The 23915-nt window shown below is 45.8% G+C and overlaps 1 protein-coding gene across 1 annotated transcript in view; it reads left to right on the forward strand.

The window, feature by feature from the left end:
• The window catches only part of GABBR2 (gamma-aminobutyric acid type B receptor subunit 2), a 304115-nt gene that overhangs the window by 240805 nt on the left and 39395 nt on the right, over positions 1–23915 (forward strand). The window contains exons 12-13 of the mRNA XM_036433225.2: positions 5174–5281; positions 11413–11535. Coding sequence (XP_036289118.1) covers positions 5174–5281; positions 11413–11535 — 231 coding nt within the window. The remainder of the gene's footprint in view (positions 1–5173; positions 5282–11412; positions 11536–23915) is intronic.

The raw sequence follows: 23915 nt of genomic DNA on the forward strand, positions 1-23915 counted from the left end.
ATTTCACAGATGAGGAAATCAAGGCTCCAAGAAGTAATAGGGCCTGCCCAGATTCACATAATAGCAAGTGACAAAGCCATGATTAAACCTATGTCAATCTGACTCCAGAGCACTGCTGACTAGTGTGGATAGCACCATGGAAACAGAGAGAGGGGGTACTGACAAGAGACATGGGAGTAAGATGGCATGGCCCTGGCAGAAGAAAGAGCCTACCCGCTTGTTAACATAGAGAGGTGTGGGCAGGGTTAAGGAAGCAAACATGGGTGTGGAGGCCCTGAGAGACCACTCCTAGGCCTGAAGGGCAAAGAGAGGAGTGTCTTCCTGAACCTGGAGAGGACTGGAGCCATGGAAGGAGCCAGCTACAGCCAGAGAAACAGCACAGACACGGTGGCAGCAGGGAGCACATGCCCCATCTTCTCTCTCCTGGCACCTTCCAATCTCCTGGTGGGATCTTCAGATCCAGCCAGAAACCAGAGGGCAAGGGAGCCCGGAAGTTGCTAACTGGGGATCCTACCTCTGAGAGGACAGAGAAGGCAAAGGACAGGACTTGGGTGGAGGAAACAGGAGATGGACTTGGGGAATGACTAAAAGAAAGAGAGTCAGAGGATTCATTGGAGACTTCCAGATCCCTAACATGGGTGACAGGTGGATAATGCTCCCTGAGTTGGGAAGAAATGGAGCTGCTCAGGGGAAGCTGATGGGCTCAGCTTTGGCTATGGTGTGAAGGTTTTATGGGACAGCTAAGTGTTACCTAAGTCTCCAGTGACATGGACATATGCCCGACTGGAGCTCAGAAGAGAGACAGGAACTGGGGAAGAGGTAAGGGTATTGTCAGCACAAAAGTGGTTGAAGCCTGAAAGTGGGGGTGGGGAGTGATAACCCAGAGAGCCCTTAAATCGGCAGGTCTGAGCCTTAGGGTCCACTCCCATCTGAAAGGGGTTGAGAGGAAAATAATACATCTCTTTTGCAGGGGCCTAACCAGCGCTGACCCTGAGCAGAGCCAGCCTGGGATGGGCAGCTCTGTGGGGGTCCCAAAGTTCTGCTCTCAGGGTCTTTCCTCTAGTGTGTTTACAGCACTGTCTGAAGAGCTGTCTCCAAATGGGACATGAACCCACTGCGATCTTCTTGAGGAAGAATATGTTTCAGCTTTTATTTACTTTTTGTAGAAAAAAAATGAAAGCAATTAAGCTTTACTAATATTTAACACTTGAGCTAAACTGGGGCCCGGCTCTGTGGGTGTGTCTAGTGCTCTTTATGCAGAAACTCTCTGAAGAATTGAGTGTTAGTCAATCCATCACACCAGAGAGTGATGGGGCATAGTGTTGACAACCCCCAGCTCAGTAATTCACTAGAAGGATTCAGCATTAGTGATACTCAGTGATGATTTATTACATCGAAAGACCATAAAGAAAAATCAGCAAAGGGAAAATGTGCAGGGGCTGAAGACCGGGGAAAACCAGGGGCAAGCTCCCAAGAGCCTCTCTCAGTGGATTCACACAGGATGTGCTTAATTTCCCAGCAACAAATTGTGACAACACGTGAAATGTTGTCTACCAGGGGCACTCACTAGACACCCAGTCCCTTCAGGATTATTATCAAGGGAGGGTGCCTAGCACAGACCAAAATCCCAGACTCCCAGAAGGAAAGCAGGCGTGTCACATGGGCCAGATTGTTTGCATCAACAGTTCAGGCACAGAGTCACTCTGATCACTGAGGGGATGGTGGGAACTCTATCCAAATCCAGGTTCACAGACAGCAACCTAAGGGTCAGCCTTGCCAGCAGGCCTGTCTAAGGACGCAGTCCACTACGCCTGCAACTCTTTTCTGCCCAATACAGTCTGTGGCAAGATGTTGCAGTTTCCAGATGCCAGCTTCAATTTATATGATTGAGTTTTAGCTAACTTAACTAATTTACCCTCTATCATTGAGTCTTAATGAATTTAGCCCCCACAAAATAGACAAGTGGCCTGAAAATGATTACTTGAAAAAGAACACGCATAAGTCAAGCAAATATAATGCTAAGCACATTGGAGTGACACTTCCACCTGAAACAGATCTGTGTCAGCCACATGATGAGGTAAAAATGATGCTATTATTTCATCCTTGTCCATCCTTTTTAAATGTCCACGTTCTGTGTATGTTTATGTTGAAAACTGTGTGTTTTGCTTTTTTTTGTTGTTATGGGTGTTTTTTTTTGTGTGTGTGTGTGTGTGTGGTTTTTTTTTTCTGGTAGGAGAACATGATCAAAATGTATGAAAGCCGTTGGTCTTAGCAATGGCAACCCATTTGCTTTGGAAGTGTGTTGAGATCACCCAGGATAAGGTCCTCAGGCTGGTCAGCCACCTGGTGTGTCCTGTCCCTTTGACAGCTGGCTCCTGGCCATAGATGAACCTGATTTGGGTCTAGGAGACTCTGTTTGGGGAGGAGGGAGCACAGTGTGGGCGAGGGAGGGCTTCACTGGAACCAGGCACTGAGCTCCAGGCTCAGCTCTGGCGTAACTGTGTGGTGTAAATGACAGAAACATCTTAAACGCTATCTCAGCTTCCTCCCCGGCAGAGTGGTTCCTTCGCTTAACTGACAGCTCTAAAAGCATCACCCTGGTTTTTGTTGTTTTGTTTGTTTGTTTGTTTGTTTTTATCCTATGTACTTAGCCTCTGGTCTAATAATACAGTATTTGACTTGTAATGGTTTAGACAGGATTTTTCAACTTGCAAAAATGTTTCCCATTCAGTAGAGACCTAATCTGAATTTTGAATTTTGATCTTTTTCTGGACTAACAATATGTGGTACATTATTCTCTCACTAGAGGCCCGGGTCACAAATTCGTGCATGGGTAGGGTCCAGCAGGCATGCCCAGATTGAGGCTGATTGGGGCAGGGCTGGTCCAGGGGAGGGGATGCAGGAGGTTGGCCAGCCAGCCCCACCCCCAATCCGGCTGGTTGGCTGGCTGCAGTGCACCTCATAGTGACCGGTCATTCCAGTCATCCCAGTCACTTGGCTTAGATAGATAGATGATAGATAGATGATAGATAGATAGATAGATAGATAGATAGATAGATAGATGATGCTGGGCAGCAGAAGTGAGATAATAGAAGTGTTCTGAGCACTTTAAAGTAGGCTGCTAGGCTAAGCTAGAATGGTCGGTAGGTTAGGTGTATTAAATGTATTCTCACTTACAGTGGGTGTATTGAGACATAACCCCATTGTGTAAGAGGAGAAACACCTGTACTTACTCAATGAACATAAGGAATGAACAATGTATGAATGAGATGATCTTTAAGATCTAATAGACTAGGCATTTATATCTAATCATTGCATGAGCTCAAGTCTAAATTTGCAATAATTGGCTCCTTCCCCTCTTTGTTTACTTTCCTTGCATACTGGCATTTTAATATGGGTGATACTGAGACCATCCTATATGCCTTCTTTGAAATTAAAAAAAAGGGTAAGTGCCCACCTGTACATTGTCAGCATTCATATCTCACATGTCCATGTTTCTGAAAAATAACTGTAATGCTGTCATCCTTTCTGAACTTAGAGGGTTCAGCATTGCAGTCTTATTCCTATTTTCACAAATAAAGTAGAAAGGGGAAATGCTTTGTCTCTGAAAAGCTGGAGAGCCAAGTTTCCAGAAAGGCAGAGGAAGGGACTTCATGAAGGGACTTGGCTGGAATATTTCTGGGACTTCCTGCACATGATGACAGCATATTGGGCTGGGCAAATCTTCTGTGTCCAGTTCCTCTGGACACCAAGGGCCTGACCTGATTGGTCTAGCCTGGCTGCCTCTTTTACCACATCCACCTTCTTGCTGTGTTCAGCTGAGGCAGATGAGGGCTTTTCAGAGGAAATGTAGCTCAACAGAGCTGAGGAAAGGCAGAGGAAAAACCAAAGCCTAGAACTAGAGTTCACAGAGCAGACAGCTTTTCTGTCCAGTGAGCAGGAGGCCCTAGTGGCACACAGCCCGGGGCTGGGCCCAGCCTGGAGCTAGGCGAGTGTCCTGGGTATTGGAGGGTGTCCAGTCCAGCTGGTGAGGATGAAGTCTGGAGAGGTTGGCCATGATGGCAGGGCAGGCAGGGAATGGGCATTCAGGAAGCACCCAAACCTAACAGATGGTGACTGGCCCTTCACAGCCTAGAGGGATCCAGGCTATTGGTGCCTATTGAGACTGGCAATTCCCATCAGTCACCAGCCCAGGGCTGGGGATCTTTGTCCTGGAGAATAGGCAACAGCCAGACAGAGCCTTAGTCCTGAGCAGAGACCCATGGTACAAGGTGGGCTCGGGGGCCAAGCTGGCCTAGCACTGAGTAACCAGACTCCTGAGGTCACAGTACAGTAGGCTCTAAGTGGCCTAACTGTGGTGGGAGGGCTGGGGTAGCTGGGCAGCAGAATCCAGGCAACATCCGCTCCTCTCTTCCTCCAAATGCCTGAGGAAAGAGGCCATGGGGGGGAGTGGGAAGGTCACAGCCCTTTTCCTCTGGCCTCCCTCCCTAACTGAGCAGCCCCTCATGATGGCTTGGAACTGGCCTGGTGCACAATGTGTCCTCCAGGGCCAGCTCTAGCCAAGTCCTGCCTTTTTCTATTATACCAAAGTGCTGAGTTTGCTGACCACTGGAGAAGGCCCATCGCAGGCTCATTCACCTGCCCAGGCTCAGCCCCTGTGGCTCAGTTACTTCCTCCACCCACTGCCCAAAACACAGGACCCACAGAAGAGGTTCCAGGGCCACTTGGTCTCCTGTAGATTCAAGTGAAGAGACAGAGAAGGCAGCAATTATGTTCCCTTCTGCAGGTCTGTCTCCCTACATGGAAGGCACTCAAGGAAAAAAGGAAAGAGGAAAGGCCAGAGGGCTGTCCTGGGGCTCTCAGTGGTCCCTCAGCGGTCCTGGAGCCTTCCATGCCTCTCTCTGTGGCTGGCTTCCTCAGGGCTTAATCGAAGGCAGGATTTGAATCTCAAATGCCTCAGTGCCCAGGGCCTTGGATCCAGCAAGTGGTTGATAAAACTAAATGTCTGTCAAATTGAAATGAGATTGAAAGACTGTTGATACTAGTAAAACTCTATGAAACGTAGAGTTGTCCGTGCCCATCCTCTAGAGTCCCCTTGTTGGGAAACTCTCCTAAATGACGGGGTTGGTCCACCTAGGAGATGTTAATGCTTGTGTTTTCTCATGGCCTCTAGGTCAGGACCTGGATTCTCACCGTGGGCTACACGACCGCCTTCGGGGCAATGTTTGCAAAGACATGGAGGGTCCATGCCATCTTCAAAAACGTGAAAATGAAGAAGAAGGTAATCACCCCTTCTGTTTCAGGGTGTCTGCACTGTCCAGTTAGCATTTACTTAACAAATATTTATTAAGCATCTATTATGTACCAGGCATTAGACCACATGTGTCAAACACAAGGCCCTCGGGCCAAATCCGTCCCGCCAGGCCTTGCAATGTGGCCCGCACCGCGCTGTCATCACTGCACTCCGCTGCGTTTCCATCACAATGACAGTTTATGACTGTTCAGTAAACCATTCGGCCCGCGATTTAGGCTGGATTTTAGATTTTGGCCCCTTCTCTGATTGAGTTCGACACCCCTACATTAGACTATTTGCTGGAAATTCAAGATAAACACAGTCCCTGCCCCATCCCACCCCATTTACACCTTCAGTCACTTGGAAAAATCAAGCAGTTAGCAAAGATTGTCTATAGAGACATTTATGGGGCAGGATGCTGGGGTACAAGCAATCGGGGAAGGCTTCATGTATAGTAAGTGTCACCTTGCTGAGGCTGGAGGGTGAGTGGGGATTAGCCAGACAGAGGCTGGGAAGTTTCCAAGCCCTATCGAGGGAATAGTGCACAGAGGCCTGGGGAGGGGGAGGTGTATTCTGTTGCTGAAAGAGGCTCAATGTGGCTGGGGCACGGAATTCGTGGGGGCAGGGTACAAGAAGAGGCTCCGGGGGAAGGCAGAAGTCATAGTAAGGAATCTGAACTTTTTGGGGGGGCACTGGGATCTCTTAAAAGAAAGGAGTGACACAGGGCAGGGACCTGGTTTAATCATTCCATGTTCAAAGAGGCCCTTCGAAGACAGGAGTTCTGTCTTCATGTGGGTGGAAAGCATTTGTCACCAGCATGCTGACTAAGCTTGATTCTAACGTTGTCAGAGAGAAACTTTCTCCACCACTGTGCCTTTAACTTCCAGTGGTGCTGTTCCTCCCTTGCTCCTAGATAAAATTTGGGGCAAGTCTCATGACTTCGAAGGTCCTCTGTCAGCAACTAATATTGGAATCCATCATAATATCCCCAATTTCAAACTGCATTCAAGGCACAGCTTCTCCCTCCCCAGCTCAGCTCTGCGGCAGGCCTGCCTCCTGCCCTGGGAGAGGGGGTGCAAGTGGGCTGTTTTTGTCTTTTACCGGCTCATTCCCAAGGTTTCTGAACCCTCCCGAGTTGGAGCTTGGAGTAGTAGAAGGGGCAGGAATGACCTTACTTGCCAGTAGCTGACATCGGGCTTGCTGCCTGAAATGGATTAAGCAGGACTTCGACTCTCTGGGTGTCTTTGTGGGTTGTCCAAAGGCCCCACTCCTGGGACTTTCTCTCCAGCAGTGCCCTTGTCATGGGCGAAGTGCTCTGCCAGTTGGCTGTTGTGGCTTCTTCTTCCACCCTGAGCATCTGGCGGTTCCCCCGCTCCCAGGCTCAGCTCTCCCTCCAGCTTGTCTTGTTCAGCGCCACACAGCACTCCCTTGCCCTGTGGCCACTTCTGCTGTGCAAGAGGCACTCACACATCCTTCACTCTTATAATCTCAAGGATTTTGGATTGACCGCACTGTAACAGACGCCCCCCTTTTCTTGTCTCCTCCCCCCACCTCAAGGGCAGCTGGCTAGCCTGCCATCCCCTCCCATAGGCTTCTTGGACAACAAACATAAGTTCATTGGGTGCCCCCCACCCCCAGGCCACAGGAACCCCTATCGGTCAAGCCCCCTGGGTGCTCTTCTTAAAGCCTCTCTCTTGATTTGAGGTCAAAGAGGAACCATCCCACCCACTACCCTCTCACCTTTGGGGAGGGAGGTCTCAGAACATCATGACACCAAAAATCCTCTCCTTGATTCAACCCCACTAGAACCACACACACACACACACACACACACACACACACACACACACTTCTTAAACCCACGACATGGGCATAACCTGTTTACAGACATCTCATCTCCCCTGCATTGTGGTCTCATCCCACTTTGGAACGTGGTGCCTGTTGTTCCGATTCTTCAACCTTGCGTTTGCCATCTGGTCACTGGGTTGTGAGCCCTGGCACCTGGGACAGACAGCAGGTGTGCCCAATGCAGTGGAGCCAGCAGGCAAAGTAGGAGAGTGGGCGTCTGCTCCCTGCTTCACCACTGACCTGCCGTGGGACTTCAGACAAATCTCTTCATGTTTCAGAGCCTCTATGTCCTTATCTATAAAACGAGGACATGTTGAAATGACGTTGTTTCCTGAGCTGTGCTTCTGCCTGGCGCCAAGGGGTACCTCTTGCTGGTCAACCTCACCACTCACCTTTTCCACTGCCAGCACTGCTTTGGGAGCAGCTCTCCAGTTTGGGGGGTAGGAGGGGGTAATCCTCCCTTCTCTGTGCCCTGCCCCTTAGAAAAGCTGCAGGCTGCATTCCGAGGGCGGAAAGAGCCCCACTGTGCGTGGTCACCTGTAGGGCCCCTTCCCTCCTTTCCAGCTCTTGTGTAAGATGAGAAGCTGGTTAGCCACCATTGTCAGCCCTGGCTGCACATTACAATCAAACGGGAGCTTTGAAAAACTACAAGAAGTAAGCCAGCCCAGGCCAGCTGAAACCAAACCCTAGGGCAGGGGCTGAGCATCAGGAGTTTTGGGATTGTCCTGATACCAGCTTATTCCCAGATCAAAGCTATACAGAGTGAGGGCTGGACCAGGAAGAGCAGCATCAGCAGCATCTAAGAGCTTATTAAAAATACAAATTCTCAGTTCCACGCCTTCACACACACACACACACACACACACACACACACACACACTCCGGCCCAGCCCTGGGAATCCTGGCTGGAGCCCAGGAGCATGTTTCCACCAGCCCTTCCCAGGACACTGATGCAAGCCAAAGTCTGAGAGGCACCTAGGGACTTCTGCCCTCCTGCTCTGTGGCTCTGGTTAGAGAGCGGCTCTGCCACTAGGACACTGGCTTTGAAGAATCAGTGTTGATTCCTCTGTGCCAACATGTGATTCATCCATATTGTGATCTGTAATAAAGACCAGCCTTTATGTTCCACTGCTCATGTGATTGGTGAGCAAGAACACTGATTGTCTGGTAACGATTGACAAAACATGTCAAGAAGACTATAGGAGTGAGTTGTCTGAAAGCTCCCCAGAGGCAGAGCTGTGATGTGGCCACACCCTGCTGCGTTGCCTGAGCCCAGGGGAACCTGCTGCACCCCTGGGAGTCTGGGCACCTGAGAGCTCCCGCTGGTGGTGGGCCCAGGGTCTTGCCTAAGAAACTGCAAAAGGCGCTGAGTATAAATTTGGTCACCAGTTGTGTCTATTGTGCAGATTAAGGCCAGATGAGCACACCACTACATCATGAGATACTCTTGCTCTAGGTTTCCTAGTTATTCCAGGGGCAGGTTTGCAGTGCCGCGTTTACAAACCAAATTAGAGGAGGTTAAAGGTGGGAAAGAGAAATTTGTGTCTTAATCGGAAACTCAAATCTGGGAACCTTTCTATAAAACGGGGACATGTTGAAATGACATTGTTTCCTGAGCTGTGATTCTGCCTGGCACCCAATTGTTTTGAAAGGGTGTAGTAGTTGCAGGTCAAAACTGGGATTGAATTCTCCGTGATTTTCTTCTATATGGCCAAGATGGGTGTTTATTGTTTAGTTTCATTGTATTTTTTTTTTTAGTTTAGACTTTTTTTTTATTAAAATGGGCTCCTTAATTTTGTTTTACTGACATATATACTAGATTTACAAAAATTTGTAAATGCAATCATACACTTTTTTTATATGGTCTTTTTATCTATTTCTTCTTTCCCTGACTTCCACCTCCTTCTCCTTCCATCCACAATGGCATGCCCTCCCCAAATGCACATACATAAACTCCACCTAAATGGCTAGATTTTTTAAGACATTAAAGGAAAAGTAGCCTATTGACATGTGGTGACTAAATGCTCCCAAATTCAGTATTTTTTATAGCATTTACTCTTTTGTCTAAGGGCCAATCATAAACTCTTGAATTGAGAAGCCTTATTGCAGTTTTTATTCTGCCTCTTACTAGAGCCGAACTGAAATGTTGAGATGAAAAAACACAACTCAGCCACAGAGTGGGGAATGGTTAAGCAGCAATGAAGTGCACTTACTTGGGGAGTGGTCAGACCGAGCTTGGGAAAGGCTTGAATGCCAAGCAAAAGGGCTTGGCTGGATTGATCCTGTGCATGATGGGGAGTCACAGGAGACTCTGGAACCAGAGTGACATGACGTGGTCCCACCCTCAGCTGCCATCCAGGAAGCTCCTCTGTGATGTTGCAGTGCTGCCTCCATTGCCTTGACGTTCCCTCCTCCCCAGCCCCCAGTGGCCCCAGCTTCTCCTCTGTGAATCCACTTCCTCTCCTCCAACACCCTCTTGTAATCATCCATGACAAGACCGTCTCTCCTGCTGACCCCGGAGGGCAGCACCGGAGTCTGTCTATCTCTGTATCACCACTGCCCAGCACAGGGCCTGGCACTGAGTGAGTGCTTGGGGCATGTTTTATTAGAGCATCATCCATCAGCCCGTGCTTATTGAGTACTTTTTCTCTGACAGGCTCAGACAGATGCTAAGAATGGGGCAATTAGCAAAAACCAAACTGTACAGAGCTCACAATGTAGTAGGATGACAGACATGAACCAAATTATTACAAATATAGTGTGAGGTGGCTACTCGTGGGGACATCAGGGTAGGAGGGTGCCAGCAGGAAGGTTGGGGAAAGACCTTCCAAGGGTCAGGCACAACACGGGCAAATGCCCGGGGGACTCAAACCACCCTGGGTGAGATCACCCTGCGAGCCTGCCCTCCCAGCCCTAAGCTCCTCAGGCATTTCTTCCTTTTGGCCCAACCTCTCAAGGCTGGCAGGGAGTTGTTTAGCTTCCCAGAGGGCAAAGGTTAGCTGGGTTTATGAAAAGCATCAGCGGTTCCTTAGATGCTTCTGGAAAATCTCAAGGAGGGAGCTTCGCCAGCGCCCACCCCAGGTGAAGTGGTTTTTGGTAGATTGGATCTCTTCAGCAATAACTTAGAGACACTTTCTTCCTGTTTCTTTCATGGTCTGGCTACAGAGAGGCCCCTTGAGTGTCTATTTCTCCTTTAAAAAATGGTTTAATCATTAAAAGCCAGACCTGGCGATATATCTTGAGCTTCTGCCTCAGCTTTGTTGATTTTTCTATCATCTTTTCTAGAACTACTTCTTCACATTAGCTTTTATTGGAGGTGGGGGTGGTATGTAAACATGCAATGAATGAAACACAAGTTAGCTTTGTCGCTGACAGTGTTTGTCCCCAGGCCAAACCCTATCAAATGGCCAGAAAGTGGGGTGGGAATTTCACAGTGCAATAAAAATATCAAAGGCTGCAAAGATGGGTGGAAGTTATATTTCTTCTTTTTATATTCCTTCATCTCAGTGCAAGCCATCAAACTCCCTACTGCGTGCCAGGCCCTGGTAGGTACTGAGGGTACACAAGTAAATGTTAAAACTGAGAAGGGCAGACGAGTATCCAACTTAATATAATGTTAGGTCGGTGCTGTAAATATTGGAGGGTATGGACTCTGGAAATGGGAGAAACGTGGTTCAAATCTGGGTTTCACCTCTTAGAAGCAGTATCACTCTAAGCAAATTACTTAACCCCGCACTAGCCTCAGTTTCTTCATCCATCAAGTGGAAAAAACAATGTGTGTATTTATATTTGAGATTGATGTATGTGAAGGCAGATTGTTCTTAGTACTATTACTACTCCTAATGAAATATCTGGGCAGTGATATAGAAGTAATTACTTTTGCTGTCGGAGTGAGAGGGGGCTTCGTGGAGGAGATAACAATGGATCTGGGTCTTTAAGGTTATTAGGAGTTTGCCAGGCCAAAAGAAACAAGTGTTTTGGACAAAAGAACCAGCCCCTAAATAGGAGTAGGAGGTGAACATCACAGCAGAGCCATAGCCTAGGAGTTGTCAGATTTAACTAAGTTCAGCGTGTGTGTAAGCCAGGCCAAGCTCGGGAAGGACCTTGAATGTTTAGCAGGGAGCTTGGCTGGTTTATCCTGTGAATGATTGAGTCTCAGGAGATAGTCCCACTGAAGGTGACCTGATTCCGTCACTCCCTGACTCCCTCACTTCTATCTGGGAAGTTCTCTGTCTCACATGCACTGCGTTCTGCTCTCGCCCTCTCTGCAGATCATCAAGGACCAGAAACTGCTTGTGATCGTCGGGGGCATGCTGCTGATTGACCTGTGCATCCTGATTTGCTGGCAGGCTGTGGATCCCCTGAGAAGGACGGTGGAGAAGTACAGCATGGAGGTAAGCGCAGGCACCAGCAGGAGGGAGGCCTGCGGACGCTGCTCCCAGACACATGGGGACAGAGGCAGCCCGTCTACTCGGCTGCCCACAGTACACTCCTTGAGAAGAAATCAAGATTGTCATGGGGAAATCATCACAGGTCTACATAGGCCCACATTCTCTATCAGGAGCGCCTCATTATGTCTGCTTTCCTCCATTTGAGACGAACATTATTTCGGGAAGGCCAGATAGATGGTCTTCACTCCTGGGGGTGGTGGTGAAAGGATTTATCTAGGTATATTGATATATGCAGAATTAAGGGGAAATGATTTTGCTAATGTGAATATATTTTCTACACATTGTAGAAATCTCCATTTATATGATCTTCTGGTCCAGAAATTACATTGCATTGTTATTCTCATCTTAAAATCAGTGCTCTAACTAGTGCTCCTAGGGAATAAGCATGCTGAGAGCTCCTTTGAGTTACTATGTGATTTTCAAGGTGATAAACAATAGACTTCTTTTCCCACATTTGATATCAGAAATGTGTTTGTTAAAACAAAGAACCTTACATAAAAGTACTGTTAAACATATATTGGAATAGCCTTGCCCTTCACTCAGTGATCTTCCCAGGATGCTCAAGATTAGGGAAGCATATTTTTGTTGATTTTCTCTGGAATAGTTAAAGATGCCCTAGATAGAGAGAGCCCGCTGCACAGGGTGTGTTGTATGCTGTGATTTCTCTATGGAGTAGTAAATTCTGATGAGAAAATTGGAATTTTTTCTATTTCTCCTACTGCATGGTTAGGGAAATTTTTTTGTGGCTTTCAGTGTGATTTCTTAAACTAACCTGGAAATCCTTGTTTTATGCATTGGGGCCAGAAGTTTTTATCCTTCTGGACAAGAAGGTTTTTTTAGCAAAGAAGATGCCCAGCATCGTTTGTCTGGAGACGGACAGGGTTTGCTCAGCACAGTGAGAAATGATGCAGTTAGAGTGGTGGCCGAGGACCCAGTTTCTAACAGCGTGGATTTAGGAGGAGGATTTAGGGCTGTGAGCCTTCGTCTCATTGCTTTAGGTGTACATCCTGGGAGGAAGCAGACCCTACAGACCCAGACAGATCCCAGACTGGCTGTGCCTATGGATCAAGGGGCAGGAGCTCAGCTGAGATCACCTGGGTAGCAAGCTGTTTCCAGAAGGGAGGTGCTATCTGGTCACCATTCATCCCCACAGGTGGCAAAGGAGCAGTCCTGCTCCCCACCCCACCCCAAGGGAATTCCTCATCTACCACCTGCTGGGCAGTGTGATCCTATTGTAATGATGAGGAAACATCTTGGCTGGCATGGCTCAGTGATTAAGCGTCCATCTATGAACCAGAAGGTCACATCTCAATTCCCGGTCAGGGCACATGCCCAGGTTGCTGGCTTGATCCCCAGTGGTGTGTGTGTGTGTGTGTGTGTGTGTGTGTGTGTGTGTATGTAAGCAGCTGATCAATGATTCTCATTATTGATGTTTCTATCTCCTCTCTCTCCCTTCCTTTCTGAAATCAATAAAAATGTTTTTTATCTGATGAGGAAACAAACCCAGAGAGGCTATATAATTTAACCAAGATTACTCAGCAGGTTAGTGGCAACACCACTGACTACCCTCTCATCCACTACCCTACCCTGCTTTTCAACACATTTGCATTTTTAGGGTTATTCATAGACCTTTGGTCATTGGCCACAGATCTATGAAGCAAGTAGGACGGGAATATTTCCACATTCTGCAGATAAGGACTAAAATTACAGTCATGGACCAACTGAGGAAAGAAAGAGAAGAAAGAGAGGCCAGTCGAAAGAGCCCTAGGGAAGACCTGGAGTGGGGCAGATGGACAGAAAACAGATGCTTGATGCTGAGCCCAAGGGCAAGCGAGGACATGGGGCACGGCTACCTTCACTCAAGGTTAAGGTGGGGCCTGGGCATTCACTAGGGATCCCCAGGCCCCAGCTGTGGTGGGGAGAGGCTGTGGAGCTGGAGTCAGCCTGAGTCAGCAGACTCCGGAAATGAATCTAAGAAGCCTGTCCCCCTGGACCTTTACAAGGTGGTTAGCCTTACGCAGTCCGATTCATACAAGTGATGGTTTGCTGTCATCGCCTTCCCTTTCTTCCTTCCTTTCTATAATAAGTCCTTCTGCTCTCAAGCTCTGTGCATAGAACCCTAGCCCTTATCAGACCTTCCAGAGCAATGGTTCTCAAACTGAGGAGCTGAGGGCTGCCATGGAAGTGCCTCTCTGTGTAGAGAGAAAACTGGGTCTGGGATAGGGGAGGGTCCCACCTGGGCATCCAGACCTTTCCAGGCCAGGCTGGTGGAGAGCCAGCTCTGGCTCTCAACTCAGATGCCCTGTCTCCTTCAGTTATCTGCTGAGATTCCTCTCTGAACCTTTTCTGGCCTGCTCCTCTTTTTCTCTTATTTTAGGGTTGCCCTGTCACTCTGTTGCCATGGTAGCAGAACTCTTTGATTTGTTGAACCACAGGCCTGTCGATTTATTGTTGTTTATCCACCAAACAGCGCTAAGCTGTCATTTGTTTTCTGTCAGACCCTCGTCTGTCAGACACAGTGTAATGATTGAGCAGCATGCCCAGGGGGCGAGGAGTCCAAAATTCTCCTCACAGGGCTGTTTTTTCTAGGACCTACACTTGGGGGAGAGGTGATCAGAGATCTTTGTGGTTTGTTCCCTCTTCCCCTCGCCTGCCTCAGATGCCTTAGATTGTTCTGGATACTCTGAAAACATCAGGATTCCACTCGCAGCCCTTGCTCTGTGTTTCATTTTCAAGCCTGTGCCCATGCTTACCCTTTCTGGGATCTTCAAGTAAATGAACTTCAGTTCCAGGCCCCTGTGTTACCACAGCATTTACAAGCCTGCATTTCCCTACTCCCATCCCCAGCATCCTGAGCATTCCTCTGTAGGGACATTTCACATGCTGTTCATCGGTGCTGAGTGCATCCCTAACTCATCCCACCCACCCTTGATGGACCACCAGCTTCTTCCAGGGCCTGGAAACTTTTGAGCAATCTCCCTCACTGCCCAGCCCAGCACCCACACACATCTTCCATCTTCCACTGGGGAGATCCAGGTGAGCACAGCAGCCATAGCCTTCGATTTTATGTTGCCCACAGGCTAGTGGGTGCTCATAGACATGCAAACAAATAAGAGTAATTATTTTAGATTGCATAGGTTCTGATAAAAAGGGAAAAAAAGGAAGAGAATTAAGGGTTTGATAATAACAGGGAGAACCCATGGAAGTGATTCTCCCAGTGAGAGTACATGCAAGTATCCAAAGGATGAAAATCGGATTCTGAAGTCCTATTAGAGGCCTCCCAGTGCCACATCCTCATTCATTGTCATGCAATAAACATTTACATAGCTTCTGTTACGTGCCAGGTATATTGTCTCTCAGTCTATGTCTTGTCTTTTCATCCTCTTAACATTGTCTTTTACAGAATTTTTTTATTTTAATAAAGTCCAACTTATCAATAATTTCTTTCCTGGATTATGCTTTTGCTGTTGCATCTAAAAATTCATTGCAAAACCCAAGGTCACCTAGTTTGTCTGCTGTTATCTTCTAGAAGTTTTAGTTTTGCATTTTACATTTAGGTTTCTAAACCATTTTGAGTTAGTTTTTATGAAAGGTGCAATTTCAGTGTCTAGATTAATTTTTATTCACCAAAAATGCCTAGTTGTTCCAGCATTGTGTCTTGAAAATACTCCCTTTCTCTGCTGAATTGCCTTTGTATCTTTGTCATTGGTCAGTTAACTGTATCTGTGTGGGTCTCTTTCTGGGCTCTTTATTCTGTTTCATTGGATTACTTGCCTGTTCTTTCACTAACTAATATCACTCTGACTTGATTGCCATAGTTTTATAGTAAGTGTTAAAGTTGAATAGTCTCAAAGTTCTCTGATTTTGTTCTTCAATGTGCTAGCTGTTCTGGGTCTTTTGCCCCTCCATCGAAACTTTAGAATCAGCTTGTTGATGTCCACAGAGTAACTTGCTTTGTTACTGGGATTGCACTGAATCTGCATAAACCAAGCTGGGAAGAACAGACATCTCAACAATATGGAGTCTTCCTATCCGTGAACATAGAATGTTCTTCCATTTATATAGATCTACTTTGATTTCTTTCATCAGAGTTTTGTAGATTTCCTCATATAGATCTTACACATATTTTGTTAGATTTATACCTAAGTAATTTTGGTTTTGATGCTAATATAAATAGTATTGTTTAAGTTCAAATTCCAATTGTTCCTTTCTGGTATATAGAAAAGCAATCAACTTTTGTATGTTGAGCTAGGGTTCTACAACCTCATTGTAATTGCTTATTAATTCCAGGAGAGGTTTTTGTTGATTTTGGGGGACTTCCTACTTAAACAATCAGGTCATCTTCAAGCAGTTTTATTTTTTCCTTCCTAGTCTGTATACCTTTTATTTCCTTTCTTGTCTCATGTTTGCATTAGCTGGAACTCCCAGTATAATGTTAAATAGGAGTTGTGAGAGGGGGCATCCTTGCCTTGTTCCCAATTTTAGGGAAGGCATCTAATTTCTCTCTATTAAGCATGAATTATAAAATAGTTCTGCTGGCCAAAGCCAAGAGTACCTTTGGGGAAGTGACAGGGAAGGCAGATGATGCAGACAGAGCAGACCATGTGTGCTAAGCAAAGAAGTTAAAACTTCAAAGTTAAAAACAATTAATCAGGAAGGTGACATGATCAGATTTGTCCTGGCTGCAGGGTGAGAACAGATGGGGAGGTGAGGCTGGAGCCCAGAGATGGCTCAGAGATGGTCTTTGCTATAATCCAAGCAGGAACTGATGGCTACTCAAAGCAGGGCAGTTGCAATGGAACAAAAAGAAGTAGGTGGATTTGAGATATATTAAGTAAGGAAAGTAAGCAAGCATGACAAAGCTTGGTGATTGATTGACTCCAAGGGGTAGGAACATGGAGACAGCAAGGACAATGCCCAGATCTCTGGCTGGTTGGTGGATGGTGGATCTCTTCAGTGAAGCAGGGTGCAGAATGAGAAGTGGATTCATTTCTGAGCAGAGGAGCTTGGGAGATTGTATGCAGGGTCCTAAAACACAATGGAGCAGTTTGTCCAGTAGATAGAGACTTGGGGGAGGAGCACATTGAGGATGGGAGCTGAGGGAATGAGTGTGGTCCCCAGAGAATGATACAGTAAGAAATGAAGATGTCCTCACTGGAGCCCTGGGAACCATTAAGTGGTGATGGGAACAAAGGAGAAGCCAGGAAGGGGACTTCAAAGTGGTGGTCAGAAAGGAAGGGAGTAGCCAGAAGAGAGAGCCACCCATAGGCGCGGCCGGGCACAGGAGAGAGAGCAATCCATGCATAGGGGAAACTTGAAGAAGGAAGGAGAAGTCTCCAGGGACAAATGTCCTAGTCCTAGATCAAGGTGAGGACTGAATGGTGCTCCACCCATGACTCAGCCCCTTGCTGGTACTTGGTGTTCCTTTTTTTTTCATCTCAGTCTTGCCTTCATCTGCTTTACAGTCTGATAGGAATATTGGCTGTTTCTGCACTTCAGCTATAACAGGTGTGGATAAACCTGCCAAGTATGTTTAAAAGATTTTAAAATGTTATTTGTATTGTTGGAAAAAAATTCTCCCATTTTGAACACCTACTTGACTAGAGGCTATGGGAGTAGGTGTGGGACATACAGGTCTGGAGTTCAGGGAGAGGTGTGGGCTGGAGATGGGAACTTGGATACAGACAACAGAGATGAGATTGAAAGCCTTGGATGAGAGCTCCAGTGGGAGCGGGGACTGTACGTGCTACCCTCTCCACTGGTGAAACAGATGGAGGAGAGAAGAGGACAAAGGACATTCCCTCAACCACACATGCCAGTGTTTGGAGATGGAGGAGGTAGGAGGGAAATAGCAAAGAAGACCTGTAGGGATAGCCACAGAGATAAGAAGAAAATCAGATAAGTTTGGTTTCTAAGAAGCCAAAGGAAGAAAGTTGCGAAGAGAGTGTTTTGATGAAGTGTGTCAAATGCTGTTTTTAGATCAAGTAAGATGAAACCCAAGAATTAACACTGTGTATGTGTGTGCATACACACACACATACCCATCTGGGACATTTTTTTTCTTTTAAGAAAAATAATTTGAGTCTGTTTCCCCAAAAGTAAAAGCAGTGCATACTGATGGTATGAAGACAGCCTGTGAATCTAGGTGAAAGGGTGGTTTGTTTTGTTCCCAAGCCTTCCTTCTATACTAGGTCACCACCAATACCTCCCCTTGGCCATTCTGAATGGTTTTGAAACAGAGGAAATGGTGGGCAGCACTCAAGGTCACTGAATATTGAGACCAAGAAGAGCCACAGGGCAGCCACTGAGACTGCACCCTGAGGCTGCCTGCACTCCCCGAGGCCTTCGCCATCTGCTTCCCAGGCAAGTGGCAAAAGAGGTGGGATTACGTACAGTGCAGCACCCACGGGAGCCATGTGTGTGGCGTTCGCTTGTGGAGATGGCGGAAGGCTGTCTCCACAGGCTACGAAGCAGCTCCGCCAAGAATCCCCTGCATTCCGGGTTCTGTGGCTTTCTGGATAGTTGGTCAGTGACAAGTTGAGGGCAGTTTGGGAGAGGGAAATATTTCAAACTTCCCTCTATTTTCTATACTTTTACCAACCTTTTTGTGGAAGCAATGGGGGGTTTGGATGCCATGGATTACATTTGGCTTTGAAACTGGTGGCTAATTCTACTTGTTTCTATGGAAACAGATATTGGAAGAGGCAAATACATAGTTTTAAATAAGTTTAACTCTGATTTTCTACCTCCCTCTACAGTTGCTCTAAAAAATCCTAAAGCAGACACTTTCTAGAAACATCTGGTATCTTCATAAAGCTTGTCCAAGCCCCATGTTACTCTATTCATTTGGAAATAAAACGACATCAGAATGGCTAGGATGAGCTGAAGATCAGGATCGTCTCTGCTCTGTGAGCTGCTCACAGGCAGCCTGGTGGCCCAAGGCTTGGATCCTAAGGGTCACATTCCAAATGATGGGTCATCACTACCTGTCCATGACAGTGGGACAAGTCTTTGTCATTCATAGTCACTCACAAGGTATTAGATGGCCAAGCTGGGGCCCCAGCCAATTGCAGCCCAAGTTCATGTTAGCTGAGGGCCTCCTGGGTTAGCCAGACTCCTCTCAGGAAAGGGCTGTGTTATCTGAAACTCTGATCTTATCATTTTCCTATTTAAAATTCTCCCCATCTATCAGAATGGGGTAGGGGATCAAATAAAATAAAATAAAATTCTCCCATCTGCTAGAGGAGGAAACCCACACTCAGTGCGTTCAGCAGGCCCTCAAAGATCTGGCCCCATTTCCCTCCAAACCTCATCTCAGCTATTAGCACTTCATAGCATCACGCTCTCCCTTACTCCATGCCTCTGTACGTGCTACCCTCTCTACCCAGAATGTTTTCCTCTCCCTCCTCCCTCCACCCCCATATGCTAGCTTCATGTGAAAAATCCCTGCTTGACCTTCAGGCAGCACTCAGAAGCATCTTTTCCAGGAGACTTTGGGCCAGCAGCTCCTTGGATGCCTCTGCCCAGGCCCATCTCACCCTGTTGCCCCTTTTCTGCTTACACCACTGGTAATTATCTGCCTGTGTACCTGGCCCCCCAGTTCATGACCTCCTCAGAGGCCAAGGCCATCTGTGTGTCCCCAGCACCCACTGGCAGGGCCTGGCTCAGATTAAGTGCTCGGTAAATATTTATTGAATAAATTGTCCCCTCCGCTGGAATTCTCTCCCCATGCCACCATATGTCCAACTTCAATCCATCTGTCTGGGCCCATTAAGCCAGATTCTCCAAGAAATGTATTTGCTGAGTCACAATTTAATTTAATATTACTACCCTCACCTTTTATCAAGGGCCCATTTGTGGGGCTAAAGCTGCCAGTTGAAGAATGATTCAGCATCTTCTATAAAGGACTATTGTTCAATGTGTGACTTAGTGCCCCTGAGATAAAGGACCACAGGATAGATCCTAGCAGAATTTAGCACCATGAACTTGTGTCTACTTCCTTCCTTCAATGAGGCAATTGTAATTCAATAAGCCACTTTCTTTTTAACCTTGGCTGCCAGAAAGTTGGAGCCAAATTCAGCACTCTGGGCAATGACCATCTTATCTTAGGTTCCTGGAGGATTATCTCTTGTACTGATCATTTGCGTTTATTTCTCTAACTGTCCAGTGTGTTTGGGCATTTACAGTGTGCTGCCTCGGGCCCTTTGGGAGAGGGAGCAAGATGTAAATTGCAGATGAAGTTATTAAAATGAGAACATTAGGTGCGATTTAATTGGAATGATATGCCAGAGAGACATTTTAAGGATGTCCACAGACATTGGCCTTCTGGCTCGGGTCCTGGCTCAGCCCAGGCTGTGGTCAGCTGTGGACCATTATGGACAGAAGGCCTCCACCAGCCACAGCCGAGTTTCTGGAACACCTCATGTCAGAGGCATATTAGATTCATGAGCGAATGAGTTTTATTTCATGTTCCTTGATGGCATCCCTTGTGCCTTTGGGATGCACTTGGGCTCCAGAGACCCCTCAAGACACAAAACAAAAGTCACAGCACCACCATGAGCACCAACGGGACAGCCCGGAAGTGGGAAACTCTGGTCTCACCTGTTTGGTGCTCTCCAGGGGATGTGCTATTTACTAGAAATTCTCAAGTCCATGGAGCAGACAGCTGGGAAACTCCTGGCATCTCTGACCACTGCGTGTCCTGGTAAAGCTGTTCCAGTTGTTGAGCAAAGACAGTCCTTAAATTTTGATGATTTTTCCACATATCCATATGAGCAGAAACACAGGCTATGGCACCCACAAAGACATTTCCTCTTTTTTGGTGGGGGAATTCCAACCAAAGCACCTCTTTGTAAATGATGCATCAACTGGGAACTCCTTCAGCACTTAGGTGGCCACCATACTCAGGCTCCCTTTAGGACTGCAGTCTGGTGGGCAAGATGAGACACACACAGAGTGGCGTCTTCTCTATGGCATGTGCCTGCAGACTGACTTTTGGTTTTAAGTTTGAGTTACTGTGCTGAGGTACTGGCTTTCCTTTTCTAAAATATGAACTAGGATGGAATTCAGACTTTATGGGTGAAAAAATGAGCAAGAATATGTATTAGTCAGACTGTGCTAGGTTTTACTGTGGTAACAACAATAAAAGATGAGCAACTCAATGGATTAAAACAATTAAGATACTTTATTCATCATGATACTTGTCCATAGTGGGTCAAATATAGCTTGTCTTTAGCTTTTTTAAGTCCAGGATATAGCTGGTGGAGCACCTTCTGGGATGATTTTAGTAGTAGGAGAAAAGAGTGCATGACTTTTAGAGTTCCCACTCTAAATTGTCACATGTCATTTCCACTCATATTTCAGTGGCCAGAACATGTTAATTCTCCATGCATGAGTTCAGTGGGGCAGGCAGGAACAGACCTGCCATATGCCCAGAGGAGAGAGAAAAGCAGATATTGATGTCCAGCCATAACAACTACTGTAGTCAAGTCCATCCAACTTCCTATTGCTGTCACAAACATCACCCTATCTACTAGAAAGTGAGTTTCATCAGAACATGGAAAGAGGGGCTGGTTGTAGTTTATTTACTGATGTATCCCCAGCACCTGAAAAAGTGCCTGGCACATAGTACAAACTCAGTAATAATATTAATTAAATACCTGAATGAATCCAGCCTTAGAGCCATCTTATAGAGTATTCTCTGAATTCTGTCCTAGTCCTACAGACTTTACTGCCAAATCCTATCCTAATCCATCACTCTGCCCATCTCCACTGCTACCCCTGAGGGCTAAAGTATCACTATCTCTCATCACCTGGCATCCAGAAGGGGGCACTCTGAGCTAAAGCTATAGTTGGCACACAATGGACAAGAGGTAGGATGAGAATAAATAACCACCTTTATTGTTTAAGCCACTGAGTTGTTTATTGTTGTTATTACCAAAACTTTATAAGTAGGCTCTTGCTCCCACTTATTGCCATCCCAATCTATTCTCACATAGCAGAGGAGTCTTTTTTTAGATATAATTCACATACCATAAAATTCAATTTTAAAATGTATAATACAGTGGTTTTAGTACCTTCATAACGCTGTCTAATTCTATAAAAGTTTATCACCCCAAAAAGAAACCCTGATTATTTTATCCATGAATCCCTATTTCTCCTTCCTTCCCGCCCCTGGCAAACACAAACCATTCCCACCAGCAATGTATAAGGATTCCAATGACTCTACATTGTCACCAACTCTTGTTATTTATCTGCCTTTTTTATTAAAACCATCCTGCTGATGTGAGGTAGTATCTCATTGTGGTTTTGATGAGAATGACTATCAAATGACTAATGACACGGAGTATCTTTTCATGTGCTTATTGGCCATTTGTATATCTTCCTTGGAGAAATGTCTTTTCAAATCCTGTTTTTAATTTAATTGTTTGTCTTTTTGTTGTTGAATTATAAGTGTTCTTTATATATTCTGGATATTATACCCTTATCAGATACATGATTTGCAAATATTTTCTCCCATTCTGAGTTGTCTTTTCACTTTCTCAATAGTATCCGGTGATATATACAAAATTAATTTTGATGAAGTTCAAAATTTATCTATTTTCATATTTATATATTTTTTATCTATTTACCTATATTTTCTGTGATTGTTTGTGCTTAGGTATCATAGCTAAGTAACTAACCATTACCTGATCCAGGTTATAAAGATTTATTACACTTGAGTTTTCTTCTGCATTATATAACATTAGCTCTTATATTTAGATGTTTGATGTATTTTTAGTTAATTTTTGTATATGATATCAGGTAGTAGTACTAATTAATTGATTTGCATGTGGATATCTAGTTGTCCAAGCACCATTTGTTGAAAAGAGTATTCTTTCCTCATTGACTACTCTTCTAATGCCTATTGAAAATCAGTTGAGCATTGATGTATGGTTTATTATTGGCCTCCAAATTCTATTCCATCAATCCATATGCCTGTCCTGATGCCAGTACCGCACTGTTTTGATGACTGTAGCTATGGTAAGCTTTGAAATTGGGAAGTGTGTGTCTTCTAACTTAGTTCTTTTTCAATATTGCTATGCCTATTCAGGGTCCCTTGAAATTCCAGATGATTTATAGAATCAGTTTTTCCATGTCTGCAAAAAAGGCAGTGGGATTTTCTTAGGGATTGCACTGAATTTGTATATAAATTTGGGAAAAATTACTGTTAACAATATTAACAGGTCTTAACAAGACATTCTGTCTCACCTCGCCCTGTTTCTTCATCACATCTTTTATTCCTGATGGTCTCACCTGTTTTCTGTCTTCCTCACTACAATGTGAGCTCCATAAAATAGGGCCTTGTATTTCTTGCTTAGTGCTCCATCCCTAGGAAGGGGTCTGGCAGGCACATAGTAGGTGCTCAATAGATGTTGCTTGAATAGACAAGTGAATGATGAGCAGAGGAATGCACGAGTGAATGGATGAACAAATGAACAAGCTTCCATATCATGACTCTTTTCAGCATTAACCACCTTTGACCAGATGATGCAGTTGTCCAGCAGCTGGCTTAAATTATTAGATGAATATGTTGAGTCTGAAAGGAAAAAATAAATAATATTTTAAAAAGAGGAAGGTTATTTCAAAGATAGTTTAGATTTGTAGTCCTTAATCCTGGCTGCATCAGTCAGAAGAGACCCTTTTTAAATACTGGTACTCAGGTCACACACACATACTCACACACACACATTTTGACTGAATTGGTTTGGAAAGAGGCCTGAACATTGGGATGTTTTAGAAGTTGCCATGGGTCATGGGTTTTAGTGTGCAGCCAGGGTTGAAACTGTCTGGACTAGACCTCCACCAGTCTCCTGGAAGGGCCTGGGACTGCAGTTAGGAAACCAAAGTTAGAAACAGATTCAGGACAATCCGTGTAAGGCTAAAGTATAAGAGAAGAAAAGCCTGAATCCAGGAAACCAGAAATCCACATGGTGTCTTCCCAATCCTCACCCCCTTCCCCAGCTGGAGAACGTGATGGTGACAAATGACATGCAAACTCAGAGAGAGGGCCACCTGGCGGGGTTCACGTGCGCGACCCTACAGAGCTTAATGAGCCCCCAGTGTCATGTTTTTCTGAAAATCCTTAAATCATCATTTGAATAATTGTCTCCCCAGTGGAAGACAGAAAGCAAGGGATAGGAACGGAGGGAAAACTGCAAGATCTCTATTTCTGCAGCATTGTTCATTGCAGGGAGGAGGTAGAGGGTGAGCAAGTCCAGACCAGAAATTTAAGCAAGTTAACACAACTGCCCTGCAGTTGCAGGAAGCCACCAGCCACAGAA

This window comes from Pipistrellus kuhlii, unplaced genomic scaffold (genome assembly GCF_014108245.1).
Source record: "Pipistrellus kuhlii isolate mPipKuh1 unplaced genomic scaffold, mPipKuh1.p scaffold_m20_p_12, whole genome shotgun sequence".
NCBI lineage: Eukaryota > Metazoa > Chordata > Mammalia > Chiroptera > Vespertilionidae > Pipistrellus > Pipistrellus kuhlii.